This window comes from Epinephelus lanceolatus, chromosome 17 (genome assembly GCF_041903045.1).
Source record: "Epinephelus lanceolatus isolate andai-2023 chromosome 17, ASM4190304v1, whole genome shotgun sequence".
NCBI lineage: Eukaryota > Metazoa > Chordata > Actinopteri > Perciformes > Serranidae > Epinephelus > Epinephelus lanceolatus.
In genome coordinates this window covers 879,690-901,529 of record NC_135750.1, presented here as the reverse complement: position 1 = coordinate 901,529, position 21,840 = coordinate 879,690, and the positions used below count along the sequence as shown (strand labels likewise).

Genomic DNA, 21,840 nt, shown 5'->3' with positions numbered 1-21,840 from the left:
CAGCCGATGGGTTCCGAGAATGAGGTAACAATAACATTAGTATTCTTGTTAACTAGCTTAACTTGATATTATTGGCATCTATTAATTAGTCATCATTTAGCGAACATTATCTACATGCAACAGCATTACTCAACTTACATGGTTTGTTTGAAAGAAACTGTGCAAGGTTTTTTGCTTCTTGCTGGCTGGTTTGATGAAAATAGTTAACACACAACAGCACCGCCAGCAGCACACGTCTCCTCGGTGCGATTGATTCAGATCACAACAGGACAGCGTAGTCGGCGTACTGTGAGACTAGAGCTGCCCAATCAAAGCACAAATATGGATTGCTCACCAATCAGAGAGTAGTTTTCCACAGAAACATTTGGCTGCACTCCATTTCACTCAACCAGTACGCCGGTCAGGTGGAGTCTGCCCCTCTCCTCTCCCCTCTCTGAAGTCTGGCTGCAAACTTCAACTCCGCCCACCCGGCGCACCAGCTGTTTGAAATAAATTTAAAATACTCAGCTGCCAGCCTTTTTTTCCAGTGTTCGTTGCTGGCATGAGAATTGGTTGGGCAGAGTGAGATGGAAGGTGAATGCGTGAGAGTTGGCAACCCTGGTTTTGGCACTTAGTGCAAAAACCATGTAGAACTAAAAGGCTCCTTGCTGTCCCCAGCCGCCATGTCAAAACTTGAGACGTTTGCTGTTACAAAGATGGCGACTGATGAGAGTGAGAAGTGTTCATCATTCCACACGCAACTTTTGGACCGTTTTGTGGGTGTCAGTAATACACTGCATTTTCCTGTATTTTGCAGTGTGAACACACGTGCACTCTAAATATGAAGTGTTTAGTACAGGAGTATGTGATTTGAGAAACACTGTATGTTAGCACCACTAGCTCTGTGGTAACATAGTGTTAGCTGTGTGGTAACATAGTGTTAGCTGTGTGGTAACAGTGTGTTAGCTCTGTGGTAACATAGTGTTAGCTCTGTGGTAACAGAGTGTAAGCTGTGTGGTAACATAGTGTTAGCTGTGTGGTAACAGAGTGTTAGCTGTGTGGTAACAGTGTTAGCTGTGTGGTAACATAGTGTTAGCTCTGTGGTAACATAGTGTTAGCTGTGTGGTAACATAGTGTTAGCTGTGTGGTAACAGAGTGTTAGCTGTGTGGTAACAGTGTTAGCTGTGTGGTAACAGAGTGTTAGCTGTGTGGTAACATAGTGTTAGCTGTGTGGTAACATAGTGTAAGCTGTGTGGTAACAGAGTGTAAGCTGTGTGGTAACATAGTGTTAGCTGTGTGGTAACAGAGTGTTAGCTGTGTGGTAACATAGTGTTAGCTGTGTGGTAACAGAGTGTAAGCTGTGTGGTAACAGAGTGTTAGCTGTGTGGTAACATAGTGTTAGCTGTGTGGTAACATAGTGTAAGCTGTGTGGTAACAGAGTGTAAGCTGTGTGGTAACATAGTGTTAGCTGTGTGGTAACATAGTGTTAGCTGTGTGGTAACAGAGTGTAAGCTGTGTGGTAACAGAGTGTAAGCTGTGTGGTAACATAGTGTTAGCTGTGTGGTAACATAGTGTAAGCTGTGTGGTAACAGAGTGTTAGCTGTGTGGTAACAGAGTGTAAGCTGTGTGGTAACATAGTGTTAGCTGTGTGGTAACAGAGTGTTAGCTGTGTGGTAACATAGTGTTAGCTCTGTGGTAACAGAGTGTAAGCTGTGTGGTAACATAGTGTTAGCTCTGTGGTAACATAGTGGAAGCTGTGTGGTAACATAGTGTAAGCTGTGTGGTAACATAGTGTTAGCTGTGTGGTAACATAGTGTTAGCTCTGTGGTAACAGAGTGTAAGCTGTGTGGTAACAGAGTGTTAGCTGTGTGGTAACAGAGTGTAAGCTGTGTGGTAACATAGTGTTAGCTGTGTGGTAACAGAGTGTTAGCTGTGTGGTAACATAGTGTTAGCTCTGTGGTAACAGAGTGTAAGCTGTGTGGTAACATAGTGTTAGCTCTGTGGTAACATAGTGGAAGCTGTGTGGTAACATAGTGTAAGCTGTGTGGTAACAGAGTGTTAGCTGTGTGGTAACATAGTGTTAGCTGTGTGGTAACAGAGTGTTAGCTGTGTGGTAACAGAGTGTTAGCTCTGTGGTAACAGAGCGTAAGCTGTGTGGTAACAGAGTGTAAGCTGTGTGGTAACATAGTGTTAGCTCTGTGTTAACAGAGTGTTAGCTGTGTGGTAACATAGTGTTAGCTCTGTGGTAACAGAGTGTAAGCTGTGTGGTAACATAGTGTTAGCTCTGTGGTAACAGAGTGTAAGCTGTGTGGTAACATAGTGTTAGCTCTGTGGTAACAGAGTGTTAGCTGTGTGGTAACATAGTGTTAGCTCTGTGGTAACAGAGTGTAAGCTGTGTGGTAACATAGTGTTAGCTCTGTGGTAACATAGTGTTAGCTCTGTGGTAACAGAGTGTAAGCTGTGTGGTAACATAGTGTTAGCTCTGTGGTAACATAGTGTTAGCTCTGTGGTAACAGAGTGTAAGCTGTGTGGTAACATAGTGTTAGCTCTGTGGTAACAGAGTGTAAGCTGTGTGGTAACATAGTGTTAGCTCTGTGGTAACAGAGTGTTAGCTGTGTGGTAACATAGTGTTAGCTCTGTGGTAACAGAGTGTTAGCTGTGTGGTAACAGTGTTAGCTCTGTGGTAACAGAGTGTAAGCTGTGTGGTAACATAGTGTTAGCTCTGTGGTAACAGAGTGTTAGCTGTGTGGTAACATAGTGTCAGCTCTGTGGTAACATAGTGTTAGCTCTGTGGTAACAGTGTGTTAGCTGCATGGTAACAGAGTGTTAGCTGTGTGGTAACATAGTGTTAGCTGTGTGGTAACAGTGTGTTAGCTGTGTGGTAACAGTGTGTTAGCTGCATGGTAACAGAGTGTAAGCTGTGTGGTAACATAGTGTTAGCTGTGTGGTAACAGTGTGTTAGCTGTGTGGTAACAGTGTGTTAGCTGCATGGTAACAGAGTGTAAGCTGTGTGGTAACAGAGTGTTAGCTCTGTGGTAACATAGTGTTAGCTGTGTGGTAACATAGTGTTAGCTCTGTGGTAACAGAGTGTTAGCTGTGTGGTAACAGTGTGTTAGCTGCATGGTAACAGAGTGTTAGCTGTGTGGTAACATAGTGTTAGCTGTGTGGTAACATAGTGTTAGCTGTGTGGTAACAGTGTGTTAGCTGTGTGGTAACAGTGTGTTAGCTGCATGGTAACAGAGTGTAAGCTGTGTGGTAACATAGTGTTAGCTGTGTGGTAACAGTGTGTTAGCTGTGTGGTAACAGTGTGTTAGCTGCATGGTAACAGAGTGTAAGCTGTGTGGTAACAGAGTGTTAGCTCTGTGGTAACAGAGTGTTAGCTGTGTGGTAACATAGTGTTAGCTGTGTGGTAACAGTGTGTTAGCTGCATGGTAACAGAGTGTTAGCTGTGTGGTAACATAGTGTTAGCTGTGTGGTAACAGTGTGTTAGCTGTGTGGTAACAGTGTGTTAGCTGCATGGTAACATAGTGTTAGCTGTGTGGTAACATAGTGTTAGCTGTGTGGTAACAGTGTGTTAGCTGTGTGGTAACAGTGTGTTAGCTGCATGGTAACAGAGTGTAAGCTGTGTGGTAACATAGTGTTAGCTGTGTGGTAACAGTGTGTTAGCTGTGTGGTAACAGTGTGTTAGCTGCATGGTAACAGAGTGTAAGCTGTGTGGTAACAGAGTGTTAGCTGTGTGGTAACAGAGTGTTAGCTGTGTGGTAACATAGTGTTAGCTGTGTGGTAACAGTGTGTTAGCTGTGTGGTAACAGAGTGTTAGCTGTGTGGTAACAGTGTGTTAGCTGTGTGGTAACAGTGTGTTAGCTGTGTGGTAACATAGTGTTAGCTGTGTGGTAACAGTGTGTTAGCTGTGTGGTAACAGAGTGTTAGCTGTGTGGTAACAGTGTGTTAGCTGCATGGTAACAGAGTGTTAGCTGTGTGGTAACATAGTGTTAGCTGTGTGGTAACAGTGTGTTAGCTGTGTGGTAACAGTGTGTTAGCTGCATGGTAACATAGTGTTAGCTGTGTGGTAACATAGTGTTAGCTGTGTGGTAACAGTGTGTTAGCTGTGTGGTAACAGTGTGTTAGCTGCATGGTAACAGAGTGTAAGCTGTGTGGTAACAGAGTGTTAGCTGTGTGGTAACAGTGTGTTAGCTGCATGGTAACAGAGTGTAAGCTGTGTGGTAACATAGTGTTAGCTGTGTGGTAACAGTGTGTTAGCTGTGTGGTAACAGAGTGTAAGCTGTGTGGTAACAGTGTGTTAGCTGTGTGGTAACAGTGTGTTAGCTGCATGATAACAGAGTGTAAGCTGTGTGGTAACATAGTGTTAGCTGTGTGGTAACAGAGTGTTAGCTGTGTGGTAACAGTGTGTTAGCTGCATGGTAACAGAGTGTAAGCTGTGTGGTAACAGTGTGTTAGCTGTGTGGTAACAGTGTGTTAGCTGCATGATAACAGAGTGTAAGCTGTGTGGTAACAGTGTGTTAGCTGCATGGTAACAGAGTGTTAGCTGTGTGGTAACATAGTGTTAGCTGTGTGGTAACAGTGTGTTAGCTGCATGGTAACAGAGTGTAAGCTGTGGTAACAGAGTGTTAGCTGTGTGGTAACATAGTGTTAGCTGCATGGTAACAGAGTGTTAGCTGTGTGGTAACATAGTGTTAGCTCTGTGGTAACAGAGTGTAAGCTGTGTGGTAACATAGTGTTAGCTGCGTGGTAACAGAGTGTTAGCTGTGTGGTAACATAGTGTTAGCTCTGTGGTAACAGAGTGTAAGCTGTGTGGTAACATAGTGTTAGCTGCGTGGTAACAGTGTGTTAGCTGCGTGGTAACATAGTGTAAGCTGTGTGGTAACATAGTGTTAGCTGTGTGGTAACAGAGTGTTAGCTGTGTGGTAACATAGTGTTAGCTGTGTGGTAACAGTGTGTTAGCTGTGTGGTAACATAGTGTTAGCTGTGTGGTAACAGTGTGTTAGCTGCGTGGTAACAGAGTGTTAGCTGTGTGGTAACATAGTGTTAGCTCTGTGGTAACAGTGTGTTAGCTGCATGGTAACAGAGTGTTAGCTGTGTGGTAACATAGTGTTAGCTCTGTGGTAACAGTGTGTTAGCTGCGTGGTAACAGAGTGTTAGCTGTGTGGTAACATAGTGTTAGCTCTGTGGTAACAGTGTGTTAGCTGCGTGGTAACAGAGTGTTAGCTGTGTGGTAACATAGTGTTAGCTCTGTGGTAACAGAGTGTTAGCTGTGTGGTAACAGAGTGTTAGCTGCGTGGTAACATAGTGTTAGCTGTGTGGTAACAGTGTGTTAGCTGTGTGGTAACATAGTGTTAGCTGTGTGGTAACAGTGTGTAAGCTGCGTGGTAACATAGTGTAAGCTGTGTGGTAACATAGTGTTAGCTGTGTGGTAACTGTGTTAGCTGCGTGGTAACATAGTGTTAGCTGTGTGGTAACAGTGTGTTAGCTGCGTGGTAACATAGTGTTAGCTGTGTGGTAACAGAGTGTAAGCTGCGTGGTAACATAGTGTAAGCTGTGTGGTAACATAGTGTTAGCTGTGTGGTAACATAGTGTTAGCTGCGTGGTAACAGAGTGTTAGCTGCGTGGTAACAGTGTGTTAGCTGCGTGGTAACAGAGTGTTAGCTGCGTGGTAACAGAGTGTTAGCTGTGTGGTAACAGTGTGTTAGCTGTGTGGTAACAGAGTGTTAGCTGTGTGGTAACAGAGTGTTAGCTGTGTGGTAACATAGTGTTAGCTGTGTGGTAACAGAGTGTTAGCTGCGTGGTAACAGTGTGTTAGCTGCGTGGTAACAGAGTGTTAGCTGTGTGGTAACAGAGTGTTAGCTGCGTGGTAACAGAGTGTTAGCTGTGTGGTAACAGTGTGTTAGCTGTGTGGTAACAGAGTGTTAGCTGTGTGGTAACAGAGTGTTAGCTGTGTGGTAACAGTGTGTTAGCTGTGTGGTAACAGAGTGTTAGCTGTGTGGTAACAGAATGTTAGCTGCATGGTAACATACTGTTAGCTCTGTGGTAACAGTGTGTTAGCAGTGCATTAGCTGTGTGTCAGTGAGTTAACAGTGTGCTAGCAGGGTACTAGCAGTGTGGTATTGGGCTGTCAGTCTTCCCCCAAAATCAGATTTGATTTTTTAATGTTTTTTATGTTAAAAATTCGAGTAATATTCAAATTTTTCCTTGGTACAGGCTATAGCCTATGCCTAACACCGCATTTTTATATTTTTTGTGTTATAATGACGTTATTTTAATATTTTGCATCACATGCAAAAGTGAGCATCTCCAGCTTGACGTGTTGCTCCTCCTCACTTCAAGTCGCTGTCATTAACTTTTAACCTGCAAAGGTGGCAGTGCCGCAACATTGTAGGAATTTATGAAAGCCCTTGTGAACATATCAATAGTTACACATTAAAACAATATTTATTTGCAATTACTCTATTGAACGACCCCGAAGCATGAGCAAACGGGCTGTGTCACTTCGGATCAAAGAGATGCGCCCTGTCACTGTCAGTGCAGGGCTGACAGGTCACCCTCCGCTGAGAAGAGAGAGACGAGATGGATTGTAGGCCTGTTTGTAAACGGGGCTTCTCTGACAGTCCTGTATTTCCTCAAAAAACATCTCTTAATGCACAGTAGAGCACTGTTTTTTTAATCAAAATATTCAAACCTTAGTTTCCAACTTCGAATATGCTTATTTTTACAATAATTCGAATTGTTTCAGATTAGCGAAGTTCATTCTGACAGCCCTAGTGTTGTAACAGTGTGTTAGTGAGTTAGCTGTGAGTTAGCTGTGTGTTAGCAGTGTGTTAGCTGTGAGTTAGCGGTGTGTTAGCAGTGTGTTAGCAGTGTGTTAGCGGTGTGTTAGCTGTGTGCTAGCTTGCAGAGGAAAGAAGAGTCAGAGTCGTCGTGGTTACGAAGCTGTAAACAGTTTAATAATTGTGACATCAGAGCAGCAGAAGGAACCAACAGAGCAGAACTACATTCATCAGAAACACACTGAACTAACACCTGTCTGTCTGTAAGACACTTGGTGTGTGTTAATAAAGTTTTGTGCTGCCACTCATCTGTATATGTGTGTGTGTGTGTGTGTGCGTGTGTGTGTATAGACAGGTGCTACATCAAACCATGCAGAGCATGTGATTGGCTGTTAGCCATCAGGTGATCTGACAGAGAAGTGCAGTGCAGAGAAACAAACATTCAAACCAAACAAAGTGAAGGTTTAACAGGAAGTGTGTGTGCGTGTGTGTGGGTGTGTGTGTGTGTGCATGTGTGTGGGTGTGTGTGTGCGAGTGGGAGGGGTCACATCTCAGTCTCAGCCAATAAGCTCTCACCTAGACCTGATGTCAGCAAGACCATCTGGGGGCTGGAGTCTGTAGGGTTAAAGAATGACACGTTTAGAGTCTGCATGTTTTCACACCGTTAAAGCAGCTACAAGAAGTCTCAGTATGACGCTGACGTGTCAAAGTTTTGTTTTGATAGATCACAACATTTGCATGGGAAGTGGCATACGCCTATTTTAGGAAATTTGTTTGACAGTGAGTTGTGTGCTAGCAACAAAACTATAAAAGTAGTAAAGGTCATGACGTCAGTGACAGTGTTTGAATTCTGCGTCAGAGCCAGAGTTTGGTGTCAGTTTTCTAAGAGTTAAATCAAACTGTAACCCATCAGATCTTTGTTGTTTCACCTTTGACTCAAAAATCCTTCAACCAGATTAAAACACAGACTACAAATGAAAATTAGCTTATAGCACTTAAGGTGCACCTAAGGAGCTGTTTACTGTCCCTGTTGATAAAGTAAACAAATAAATAAACATTACTGATGTCAACATTTTTCATCATTTGTTTTCCTTATTGGTCAACAAACTGATCACAGATCTGTCCGTCAGCTGCATCTGAGTTCCTGTTGGGTCCACGTTAGCTAACATTACATCGTGATACAGACACGTACAGGGCAGGTTCGACTTGTAGTCAAATATATATTAATGCCTCTGATTATTATTCTGACGGGACTCATGAGTTTGGTAAATAGCCACCAAACCTCACAGTTTGCCTCAGTTATTTACATTCACACTAACTTTAGCCTTCCAACATTAGCCTATATTATTAGCAAGCATACACACAAGTCGTGACAGTTTGAGAGGCTGTAACATTTTTCTTCTCTCTGTTTCTGTTACATCTTTGTGTGATAGAAATCCAACGTGTACGGTTCAGATGAACGTGGGATGACAACGCAATGCAAATGCTAGATTCACAAGTCAGTCTTTAGACGCTTTGCTTAACTAAAGACTGATGTCTTTCTCCCTGATTTTGTGTTTAGATGGGCGGATACAATTTCAGAGTTTAAAAAAACTCCCTACGTTGCAGAACCAATAGTAAATCTGCAGGGCGGTCCTTCGGTGGCTCGCTGAACTCTTGTGCTTGTAAACAAAGTCCGACTAGAAACACGTGTAGCGGTACAAAATGGCTCAGCCTTGCTCGCAGAAAACGCCGTCAAAGTTAGTGGATGTTTGTCGCGTTTGCGGCGACACATTCTCGCCAACTAAAAGAAACAAACATAATCTTTTACAAGGCCATGACTCATCTGTCCGGCCGGACTATAGAGGGAATCGCCTTGTTGTTTACAAATACTTCCAGGTAGAAAACCAGCAGAGCTTTTAGCTATATATATATCTATATATATATATCTATATATATATATATATATATATATGTAGCCTATATATCACATTTTTCACATCACTGTATCACCGTTTGGACTAATCCAATGTTTGTAAAGTCTATAAACACAATGATTGAACAAACATTACTATTTCTTAGCCGTTAGCGGTGTCTGTAATAGGTATTAACTCATTAAACGGTCCGTGAAAAAAATATTTTTTCCAGCGGATATCTTAACTACAACATGATTGAGCTAGCAAAGCAGTTTTGTGTTGCTATGTGTGGTATGTATTCAGTTTTGGGAAATCACGATGTCTAGAAAGCATCAGTGGCTGCAGCTGACAGGGACAGCTAACAGCAGCAGCAAAGCTAACATCAGGACGTCATCTGTTAAAAGCCTCCCGTTGTCGGATACGACATGAAACTACTCCAGTTAGCTCAATCATGTTGTAACTAAGACATCCGCTGGAAAAAATATTTTTTTCACGGACCGTTTATTGAGTTATTGAGTTATTACAGACACCGCTAATGGCTAACGGCTAACGGCTAACAGCTAATGGTTAGCCTAGCTAATCTACGATAATCATTGTGTTTATAGACTTTACAAACATCAGATTAGTCTAAACGGTGATATAGTGATGTGAGAAATGTGATATATACATATATACATATGTATGTATGTATATATATATATATATATATATATATACATATGTATATATATATAGCTAAACTCAGCAAGGTAAACAACATGATTCCCATTTACACAGTGGTCAAGGGTGCTGGACCGGAAGTGTCACACAAAAAAACGGAAGCTGGCTGCGTTCTGTTTTGTCTCCGTGTTTCCGTGAAAAATAAGGTGAATAGAAGCTAACATTAGCTGATGTGTTAAAGAGCTAATGTTACAGGGACAACAACAACTGCAGCCGGCTCAAACGTGATTGGTCAATATCACGCGGACTACAAACAGCCTACAACCGGAAACCAGGGCTCTTCCTCTCTTCTTCTGGAGGCAAGATCTCCGGGGTTTGCCTACAGACTCTACATTCACTGAAAGCGCGGTCTTCTTTCCAAGAGCAATTGGGAAATAAAACGTGGAACGCACCACCTGTTATAGCTCAAACAGGATCATGTGATCATACCTCTGTCATTTCTGACAGCTGTCTCAAAGCAACCGAGCACGACAGCAATTAGCTGGCCTTGCTCCGTTAAAATAACTTTAACATGGCCTGAGCAGCTTAAGGTAACATCTGCTCCTTCTAAAGATGATTTATGATTTATGATGACTTATTAAGAGACACTAACACATTCAGCAAACATTTAACATAACTCAGTATTAACTGTAGCTCCATGTAAAGTGAATAAATGTGATGTCTCCAGTAACTAAGACATCCGCTGGAAAAAATTTCTTCACAGATGAGCACACGTTTGATAAAACGGAGTTAAATCTCTCAGCATCCATTTTCAAGCTCTCTGTGTGTTTGTTTCCTTGCAGACGAGAAAAGGGGGAGCGCACATGTCCGAGAAGGCGTGTCCTTTTCAAAAATGCAAGAGGCGTTGCTTTGTTGCCGGCCATTTTCGCCGGTGTGTTAAACACACTTTTGAAAGGAGTGTCCCCAGACTATCAGAAGGCGGAGATCTCTGATTGTCTGGTGGCGAGACTATGCAAATACTAACATACAGTGTGTCTCAAATCGCATACTTCTCTACTAAACACAAGTGCACTACAGTGTGCGTTTATAGTAATGGAAAATGCAGTGTGCTACTGGCAGACAGTTCTTACCCTCAACGGTTACCAACTCTGTGACGTAGCAAACTGTTGACATGGCGGCTGAGGACAACTGTTAGTTCTACATCAGCAACGCAACAAAAGTAGGCTACTGGTCGAGATACGTGTCATAGAGAGGAGAGAATGAAACACCATAACCTCCTGTTATTAACTCTGGGGTCCGGGTTGTGTGGGGAGCTCTCCGCGGTGCTGAACGGCTCCCGGCGGGCGTATTTCTGCCTTGATGGTGCGCCGCGACCGGCTCTGGGTCAGCTGGGAAAGGCTTGAGGCAAAGCAGGCTCACGGCTTATGTGTTTGCCACTTTTTCATTTTAACCCACACCATGATCTTTTCCTGACCCTAACCAAGTGGTTTTTGTGCCTAAACCTAACCAGACCTTAACCACAGGGCATCATGGTGATTTCGGGACAATGGGCTGTCGGACCAATGGGCAGACCCCGATAATCCTCCACTGTCGTCACTTCCTGTAAGTCCAAAACAGCAGTGTGTGATTTGAGACAACACTATGCTGCTAAAATTAGGGCACCACACAAGAAGTATGTAGTGTACATAGTGTACTACACTAAAGTGTCCTAACAGAAGGATGAGATTAGAGACACACTGTATGTGTATGCCACGCAGAGTGCTGAGAGTACGGTGCTCTGGATAACCCAACGGTACATTCTCCGAATTAAAGGTCCAGTTTGTGTCAGAGTGCGCTCCCACACTCAGAGTGAGTGTTTCTGAACGCTCCATTTTTGTTAAAACAAGACAACAGAACTTGTTAGCTAGCACTAGCTAATGTCTGTAGAGAATTGTTTTGCGTCCAGCTAAGCCCCGCCCACCAAAACATGTCACACTGTTTACCAACAGTAAAAGGGTCGATGCTAACAGCTGGTAGGTTAGCTATCATGGACCCAACAGAGGCTTGAAATGCAGCTGACGGACAGATATCAATTACACAGAAAACAAACACACATTTAGTGAACATTATGTAACGTGTGTTTGTAATCTGGTGGGAGGATTTTTCAGTCAAAGGTGAAACAATAAAGATATGATGGGTTACAGTGTGATGTGACTCTAACAGAACTGACTCCAAACTCGTTCGTTTCACTAATTTCAAATGCATAATCTTTCCCTATTTTATAGTTTTGTTTATTGTGACGTTATATTTTGTGGTTGTGGCTGATTCTGGATCAGGATCGAATGCACAGGACAGAACAGATTTAAAACTGGTCCTGAGTCAGCCTCTGCCTCCGACACAGGTCTGTAATATCTGTTTATCAGATACAAAATGTATTAATACAAACATCAGAATATGAATCTATGTACGTCATGTTACAGATATTAATCTGTCACAGCCACAAAAACACAACCTCGTCACTGTGCAACCTGCAAACTGCTGCCTTTAAAAGATTAAAATACAGTCAGGTCCATAATTATTTGGACAATGATACAGTTGTCGTCATTTTGGCTCTGTACACCACCACAATGGGTTTTAAATGAAACAATGAATACCTGCTTAAAGTGCAGACTCTCAGCTTTCATTTAAGGCTTTTTTCAAAAATGTAGTATGAACCGTGTAGGAATGACAACCATTTCTTCACACAGTCCCCCGACTTTAAGGGCTCATAAGTATTTGGACAAACTAATATAATCATCAATTAAACAGTCAGTTTTAATACTTGGTTGCAAATCCTTTACAGTCAATGACTGCCTGAAGTGTTGGACACATAGGCATCATCAGATGCTGGGTTTCTTCCCTGGTGATGCTCTGCCAGCCCTTTACTGCAGCCGTCTGCACTTCCTGCTTGTGTTTTGGGTGTTTTGCCCTCAGTTTTGGCTTCAGCAAGAGAAACGCATGCTCAGTTGGATTCAGGTCAGATGATATGACTTGGCCATTGCACAACATTCCACTTCTTTGCCTTAAAAATGTCTTTGGTTGCTTTTGCAGTATGCTTCAGGTCATTGTCCAACTGCACTGTGAAGCATCGTCCAATGAGTTTTGAAGCATTTGGTTGAATCTGAGCAGATAATGGTGCCCCAAACACTTCAGCTTTCATCCTGCTGCTCTTGTCAGCAGTCACATCATCAATAAATACAAGAGAACCAGTTCCACTGGCAGCCATACATGGCCATGACATAACAGTACCTCCACCATGCTTCACTGATGAGGTGGTGTGCGTTGGATCATGAGCAGTTCCTTCCCTTCTTCCTTCTCTTGTCTTCCCATCATTCTGGTAGTTGATCTTTGTTTTATCTGTCCATAGTATGCTGTTCCACAACTGTACAGGCTTTTTAGATGGTTTTTGACAAACTCTAATCTGGCCTTCCATTTTTAAGGCTAACCAATGGTTTGCATCTTGTGATAAACCCTCTGTATTTATTCTAGTGAAGTCTTGTCTTGCTTACAAGAGCAGCAGGATGAAAGCTGAAGTGTTTGGGGCACCATTATCTGCTCAGATTCAACCAAATGCTTCAAAACTCATTGGACGATGCTTCACAGTGCAGTTGGACATTGACCTGAAGCATACTGCAAAAGCAACCAAAGACATTTTTAAGGCAAAGAAGTGGAATGTTGTGCAATGGCCAAGTCATATCATCTGACCTGAATCCAATTGAGCATGCGTTTCTCTTGCTGAAGCCAAAACTGAGGGCAAAACACCCAAAACACAAGCAGGAAGTGCAGACGGCTGCAGTAAAGGGCTGGCAGAGCATCACCAGGGAAGAAACCCAGCATCTGATGATGCCTATGTGTTCAACACTTCAGGCAGTCATTGACTGTAAAGGATTTGCAACCAAGTATTAAAACTGACTGTTTAATTGATGATTATGTTAGTTTGTCCAAATACTTATGAGCCCTTAAAGTCGGGGGACTGTGTGAAGAAATGGTTGTCATTCCTACACGGTTCATACTACATTTTTGAAAAAAGCCTTAAATGAAAGCTGAGAGTCTGCACTTTAAGCAGGTATTCATTGTTTCATTTAAAACCCATTGTGGTGGTGTACAGAGCCAAAATGATGACAACTGTATCATTGTCCAAATAATTATGGACCTGACTGTAAGTCACATCTTTGGAGAAACATCCACCTGCAGAGCCGGAGAGACGACTCTCAGTTTTATGTTGTACAGACGGAGATTGTTAAATACATATTTTAGATTGTTGTTTTAAAAATAAACTTAGCCGTGCAATCACAGTTACTTGTGTAAAGCAGAAATAGAAAACCTTTCTACTACCTAGCTTGCAAGCATGGATCATTACAGAATATAGTAACTTTCACCACAGTTCATTTTAAGAGGCCTGCTCCAAGCAAATGTGTTCTGTGTTTAGATGATCAAACAGACGATGGATCATATGTTTGTTTCTGGCTGCAGCGTTAGCTCGCTGAAAAGTTTACACTTTAACATGTTGATAAAAAACGTTGCTATCTTTTGATACTATGACTTGGAACAGCAAAGTTTTTAATCAACATTTTGAAGTCGAAATAGACAACTTTTCAGCTAAAGGGCACGTTAGCCCTAGCTAGCTAAGTATAATTTATAGTTAGCGTATCGTCCGATAGTTTAAACAAAGAACACATTTCCTCACAGTGGTCCTTCTAAAAAGAGCAGTGGTTGAATTAACTATATTCCATTACGATCGGGGAGTTGATTCGCAGACACTAGCTAGCGTTAGCATAGCTAGCTGTTTGAAATGTTAACTCCTCCCACTACTGTGAAATGATTCGCTGAATTAAAAACTTATAAGTTTTTGACTGGCAGGATTGTGAGCCTCTGATTGGCCACATTAAAAATGATTGACAGATACCCCACCCTCTCAAGCTCGCACATGTGCACGTCTATGGCGGCTCTCCAGCTCTGCAGGGGGATGATACTGTGTCTTTCCATCTTGAAGTGGAGTACCACTTCTGTCCACAGGGGGCACCAACGTCAACACCATACGAAAGGTCCTTGCAGCTGCTTAACTTTAAACTCTGTAATGTCACACACTGCTGATCAATATCCAAATTATTGATCAGTTTTCAGATTGATTTTCTTTGTCTCAATTCATCAGCGTTAATTAAAAAACAGTCACCTTTAACTTTCTATGAACCCACGACGTGACTCTGAGAGATCAAACTTTGGGCGCAGCCAGGCTAACTGTTTCCAGTCTTTATGCTAAGCTAAGCTAACCAGCTGTAGCTTCAAGTTCACTGTACAGAGTGCGTTAACGATCAGATTTATCTAAATGGTGAACTGGTCCTTTAAAGAAAATCAGTCTAAAAACTGATTTAGAAAATGTCTGAATATATATACACAAATATTTCTAGAACTTCGGCTAAACATGTAAAACCACACGTTTAATGTCCCGTTCACATGTATATACACGTATATTTTTAATATTTTCCTCTCCGTTCAGAACAACTCCGTCCACACGACCTTTGTTTTCCAAAATATGTCCGTCCACACTAAAACACAGGAATATTCCAGGCGCTCAACGGACCAGTGGGTGGTGATAAAGGCTGCTCCTTCGGAGGAGATTTCAAAAATCTGTTTCAGTGACCTGAAAGTGTTCGTGGACAAGATGCCAAAACGTTGAGGAAAATATCTGTTTTCATAAATGCGTGTCTCTGTGTGGACGGGACCTCAGTGTTTCCTCTATGTCCACTCAGAGTCAAAGACTCATAACATAAAAATACTCTATGAAGAGTTCAGTTTGTTACAGTCAGTGGATTCACTGAAGGACCAGCCGGCCCGGTCCACTTGGTCCACTCTGTGTGGTCGGTTCTATGTTCTTTAAGTTAATGATGACTCATAACAATAATGCTGCTGTGAGCTTTTAACCAGAAATCATACAGGTCTGTAACAAGCTGTGGACCAGGACCAGGATCATGGCCAGAATAAGACCTCGAGCTGGACCACGACCAAAACAGAATCAGGGCCAGAACAAGGACCAGGACCAGAACTAGATCAGAACCAAGACCAGAGCCCGAACTAGAGCAGGGGCTGGACCAGGACAAGGGCCAGAGCCAGGACCAGGACCAGGACCAGGACCAGGATCAAGAGCAGAACTGGGACCAGAACAAAGGCCAGGAGCTGGATTTGGCCCAGGGCAAGGACCAGGAGCTGGACCAGAATTAGATCAGGAGCTGGACTAGACCAGGACCAGAACCACTGCCAGGACCATTACCGGAACTAGACCAGGACTAGTACCAGCACATAGGGCTGTGAGGGTCATAAGGACAGAGGGATGTCGTATGCTGTAAAGCCCTGTGAGGCAAATTGTGATTTGTGATATTGGGCTTTATAAATAAAATTGATTGATTGATTGATTGATTGATTGATTGATTGATAGGACCATGGCCAGCAGCTGGACCAGGAACAGGGCCAGAATGATGGCCAAGCCCAGTACCAGACCAGGAGCTGGACCAGTTCAAGGATCAGGAGCTGGATCAGGGCCAGGACCAGAATCAGAACGGGAACTGGACCAGGACCAGGACCTGAACGAGACCAGGACCAGAACTAGATCTGGGTTAGGACCAGGATCAGAACCAGGAGCTGGACCAGGACCAGAACTAGACCAGGAGCTTGACCAAAACCAGAATCAGAACTGCACCAGGGGCTGGACCTGAATTAGGACCTGGACCAGGACCAGGACCAGGAACAGAGGACACAGCTGAGTGGAGTCACAGAGGAACCACAGAAGAAGAACAGATCTTCAGATAAAGGTCTTTAACTGGAAATACAGAACATTAACTGGGATTAAACCAGTTTAACCAGAACCACACTGAGACCTCTACAATACAGAACACAGATCTCATACTGTCACTGAAGACACCCACACCAGAACCAGATCATACTGGGTCAGCTTGTAAAGAACAAGACTGATACTGGGTCAACTGGGACAGAACCAGGCTGATAATGGGTCAACTAGGACAGATCCAAACTGATACTGGATCAGCTGGGACAGACCCAGACTAAGAATGGGTCACTGGGCCAGAACCAGGTAACTACTGGGTCATCTTGGACACTTTCAGGTATACTGGGCTCCTTGAGATGGAACCAGTTCAGCTAAAACTAGAATACTAATATCAGTATGATGAACTGGACCAGTAGAACCAGAATTAGCTCCTGTACTAGTAGAACCAGTATAATAAGCAGCACCAGTAGAAATAGTACAATAAAGTAAACCCAGTGTCCTGGTTGTGTCCTGGTTCTGAACCGGTTTTAAGTGGTCTGTTCTGTGGGACCAGTTTGGAGGGTAGAGTGGGACAGCTGGGGGTGAGGACAGAGGGGGGAGTGTTCAGCCCTTACTGCTGTGGGGGAGCCAGGCGGGGGGCTGGTACTTGTCTCTGATTGGCTGGTACTTGTCTCTGATTGGCTGGTACTTGTCTCTGATCGGCAGCAGGGCGCTGCTGGAGGCGCGGCCTGGCTGTAGGGGCGGGGCCTCTCTGTCATCTTCGTCCTCTCCTTCAGACAGCAGGTCGCAGATCTGCTGCTGCAGCTCCGGACTGATGTCGTTCTCCGCCAGGACCAGGACCCGCAGACTGGTTGGGTAGTTCTCCACCATGTCCAGGAACACCTGGATCAGAAAATCAGACACATGTAAAGACCAATCAGATCCCTGCAAACATGGTGACATCACACCTACAGGACCCTGGTTTCAAGAGTGTGAACTTGGACCAGGTTTGGTGTTGGACAGAGTCCAGATCAACGTCTTCCCCTGCTGGACAAACAGCTGAATGACTGAAGGATGAGGATGATGAGGAGAAGACAGGAACAGAAGAAGAAGAGAGGAGGACTGAGAAGTGATTGGTCGACCTGTGCTGATTGGTTAGACAGTCCAGTTCCTTCCAGGTCCAGAACCTCCAGAGTTCTGCTGGACGCCACAGCAACCGCCAACATCCCCGCAATCTGATCACCTGAGAACAGAACCAGAAGAACCAGAACGTCATCAACAACCAGCAGACAGCAGCCTTTATCTGTCCGTCTGTGTGTGTGTGTGTGTGTATGTGTGTCTGTCTGTCTGTCTGTCTGTGTGTGTCTGTGTGTGTGTGTGTGTGTGTGTGTGTGTGTGTGTGTGCCTGTCTGTCTGTGTGTAACGTACCCAGTGGGTTGTAGTCCAGGTTGAGCACTCTGAGCTGTGAGCTGTGAGCCACAGCGATGGCAAGGCGAGCCCAACCTTTGGAGCTGATTCCTGGGTTAGCGCTCAGAGTCAGCTCCCTGAGACCTGCACACACACACACACACACACACACACACACACACACACACACACACACACAACGTCAGCGCTGTTACTACACACTGAAGGTTCCTTTACACAACACGTATCTGAAGGTTATATTTAAATGTTCTAAATGATGACATCATAATTCTTCATGAAGTCTGATTGAATCTGATGAAGTTTGCTGTTTCTATTTCTGTTTTGAGAACTGTGAAATAAACTGAACACTTTATGTCCTGACAGTGTTTGTCTGTCTGTAAATGTTCCTCCTGGTGATGTCGACGTGACAGTGAAGAGTTAAACCCTCTGGCGTGCGGTGACGGCGTGTAAATGTCCACGCTGCTGAATTCAGGTTATCTGAGCCTGAAATAACAGGAGAGGAGTCCCAGGAGACAAAATGTCCTCTGAGCTGTATTGAATATGTGTCCACTTCCTTCAGACTGCAGACGTTTCATCAGACCTGCTGCTCCCTGACAGTCTGACTCGGACTCGTCTGAACGACCTCAATGTTTCTCTGATGAAACGAGCTGAGGAGACTTTTTATGAGCTGTTCATTAAAACAGAGACAGAGTCACAGCTGAAGTCGAAATGTCTCTGTAACACTGTCTGATATGTGATGATGTCACTTCCTCTGTGTGTGATGTCATCTGAGCCTCTGTGGTTTGTGGTGGTCAGACGGTCCGGCTGTGCGTGCATGTTAGTGCATGTGACGAGAATGACCCGCCGGTCACCACCAGGAAAATTACTACAGGGTGTTCAGGAGGTCACTGTGGCGTCACCGGGTGGTTGCTACGTGGTTGCTAAGGTGTTCCAGGTGGGTTCTGTGACCAGGTACGAACATGTTTGAGGGTCTCAGGTGGTGGTTACCTGACTTTGCTCCGTCGGGCGGCAGCATCCCACAGATCAGACCGAGCGCCTCGTCTCCCAGCATGCAGTCTCCCAGATCCAGACAGACCAGCGCCGGGTGGGTCGACAGGGCCGAGTTCAAGGTCACCAGGCCGGCGTCCAGCAGCGGGCTGCCATGGAGACTGAAAGGGGGCAGGGACAGAGTCAGCGAGGTCACCTGACTGAACCGTCAGCACTTGTGTGGAAGCAGTGAATCAAACACCCTGTCGGTACTCACAACAGCGTCTGCAGTGAGCGGTTGGTTTTCAGGGCGTCCGCCAGGTGTCGCGTCCGGCTGATGCTGGAGACCACGCCCAGGTTCAGGTTGAGCTGAGCAAGCGAGTGCGACTCTGCGACACTGCGGCAGACGCGGCCGAAGTCGCGGTCAGAGAGCTGGCAGCCGCGGACAGACAGCAGCCGCACGCTGTCCTCCTTCAGGCTCTCGCAGATGTCCTGAACCTCCGCCGCCGACAGCAGCTCCCCCGTGATCTGGATGGAGGCCGGCAGCATCCTGGACCAGACTGGGAGCACTGGGAGCACTGGAACACCTGGAGAGACGAGAGACCCAGACGTCTGACCTCTACTGGTGAAAAGCAGGTACTGAACTGACAGGTGACATCACTTCCTGTCTAGGCTCCGCCCCATTGACTCCGTTCAATGAGAGTAAACCATGATGTGTTTGTACGTTTTATAGAAACAATGTTTTTCTTGTATCAATATTCTGACAACAGCTGCTGATTAACTTTATTGATCCGATCGGTGTGAACACAGTTATATTTTTATTATTGATTATTATTCATTGGGTGTCGTCCAGAGTGACTCAAACTGCAGCGAGCTGCAAACAAACAACAGGAGTTGCAACTGTTTCCCAACAAATATGAGCCACAGCGGCCTCATGGTGGCGCTGTCATCAATGCCTAACAGTGGGATATTCAAATGGCCACGCCCCTCACACCGGAAGTCAGACTAACTTGAAATGTGCTGACCAAAAACAATCTCTTGAATCTTTGCTCATTTGCATAATGTGATAAACAATCATTTTATCTTCACAGCCTGAGAGACAGTTTCTGTTATTGATGAGCATCAATAAGCTCTTTGATCAGTAATCAATAGGTGCTGATCATGATGGTCTGATCACGGATCACTGATTGATACCTTCAATAAATCCACACACACACACCGCTGATCAATAATCAAAAATAATCAAAGTATGGATGAGCAGGAGCTGGAACCGATCAGCCGATCAATGAGGAGCTCTGATTGGTTCTGCAATAAGGAGATCAATTGACCTGATAAAATGATCGATCAGCTCACGCGGGGAGGATCGGGTCTCTCACGCGCTGATGTCATCGTTGGCTGCTCCGGTGCCTCTGATCCCGCCGCAGGCCACGCGCCGGTTCTGATCCACAGTGACGGACATCAGAGGCGATCGATCCCGGTATCGATTGATCGGGTTTGATGAGAGGCGGGCGGCGGGGCGGCGCAGCGGGGGGTCGGTGTCCTGGAGGCGGGCAGGGGGTCCGTGTGTCGGTCGGTGTGAGCTCCGTGAGTCCCGGTGTGTTTCTGCAGGTGACCGTTACTATGAGACACAGAGAGAGGAGGAGGAGGAGGAAGAGGAGGGAGGGCTCACTCTGACAGGTTTCTGGGAGACACAACATGAAGCTGATCAATACAGATAGTTATTACTCATAATAATGAATCTATATTGATTATCTAACATTTATCAGCATCAGAGGAAAAAATACAAACATATGAAATTAAATAACAAAATGATGAAACACAAATTCACATCACTTAGATATTATATTACAACAACAACAACAACAACAAAACTATTATTATTTTAGTATTTTAAAGTTGAAGGTAACTAAGAAGCAAAATGTAGCTGAAAGCTTAAATAGATAAATAAGTAAATAAGTAATAACTGAGATAAAAATTATTTTTGTCAAACTATAAACTTTTCTTTAAACTAACATATAAACATTATTAGATTTTAATTAAATAATATAATAAATAAATATTTTTAAAGACTGATTTGAAGTGTGATAAGCCGGTGGTGTATTTGGGGAACAATGTAAATATATTTTAATAAATCATGAAAAGAATGTAATAATTTCATAGTGTTTGACAGTCGAGACTTTTTAACGCATTTCTGTTATTTTAATTGAGTTAGCAGAAATATAAAAATAATATTTAGATACATCAAAATATATCTAAAAATAGGTATTAATTATTATGTAGATTTAAGTTTATAAAATTTTGAGCATTAATATATGAATCTATATTTTACACATTGATTTTGTTATTTCAGTGTGTCAGTTTGAGACGGATCAGAAACAGGATGTCAAAAATAAATAAATAAATGAATAAACAAATATGATCTCACTCTGTATTGTTTTTTTAAATAAAGAAATATCTTCGTCAATAAAGTTTTAAAGCGCCTCCTGATCAGTGACACCTCTCAGCAATAGACGATCTTTGCAGCTGTGACGTCAGCCTTAATCCTCCTCCTGTCATCACGCGCGCGGAGAGACGATTATCAGGTTTATTAATAAGACGTGTTATTGATGACTGATCAGAGTTCGTCTGCTGCAGCTCATCGATCAGCTCGTGCTTCTTGATAAAACAAACAAACCTGACCCAATCACTTGACACAACTTCCGGTCCTGGTTTTTAAAATAAGAGCACGCGCCCCGACGTTATTGGTGTTTTTATTTTGTTAATCTGTTTTATGATTTCATGGGTTCATTTCACATATTTATCTTTCAAAGAATTTTAATCTGTTTCGTGTTTTTACATTTCGTTTGTTTTTAAAAACAAAAACGTGTTTATGTTTTTATATTAATTAAAATTAGAATTTAAAATCAAGAATACTTAGTTTGTGTCTCTGATGGACTGAAACTGTGTCTTGTGTTGGAGATCAAACTTACAGAAACTATAGCAGATAAAAATGTAATAAATGTATAAACACTGACACAGATGACACTTACGTTGCTTTTCATGTTTTTAATTATATTTTTTATTTTATAATTATTATGTTGTGTGTTTGTTAAAATCCTGTCACTGTGATTTGATTTTAAAGCTTTTCCATCACATTTGGAATAAAAACAACGTTTGTGAATTTATTTATTATTTATTTTTAAAACAGTTTAAAGTTTTATTTTGTTTGTTGCAGCTCAGAGTTCCTGTTGTGAGATGTGATGAGATCACCAGCGCCACCTGCTGGTGACTTAGAACAAACACCAGCACAGATGTGAGGTGGGATGATGTTCGTGACTGTTTACAGATCAAAGTTTATTATTGATCCTCGGAAGAG

At 43.4% G+C, this 21,840-nt stretch overlaps 1 protein-coding gene across 1 annotated transcript; it reads right to left on the bottom strand.

Moving 5' to 3' along the window:
* Nucleotides 1-7,165: 7,165 nt before the first annotated feature.
* lrrc73 (leucine rich repeat containing 73) lies at nucleotides 7,166-20,122 on the bottom strand. The gene is made up of 7 exons (XM_033613385.2): nucleotides 19,814-20,122; nucleotides 18,763-19,072; nucleotides 18,507-18,667; nucleotides 17,520-17,642; nucleotides 17,234-17,334; nucleotides 16,727-16,994; nucleotides 7,166-7,376 (listed from the first exon to the last, which is right to left on the bottom strand). The coding sequence occupies exons 2-7, from the start codon at nucleotides 19,032-19,034 to the stop codon at nucleotides 7,306-7,308; spliced, it is 996 nt and encodes a 331-aa protein (XP_033469276.1). The 5' UTR covers nucleotides 19,035-19,072; nucleotides 19,814-20,122; the 3' UTR covers nucleotides 7,166-7,305.
* Between the last annotated feature and the right edge of the window lie 1,718 nt (nucleotides 20,123-21,840).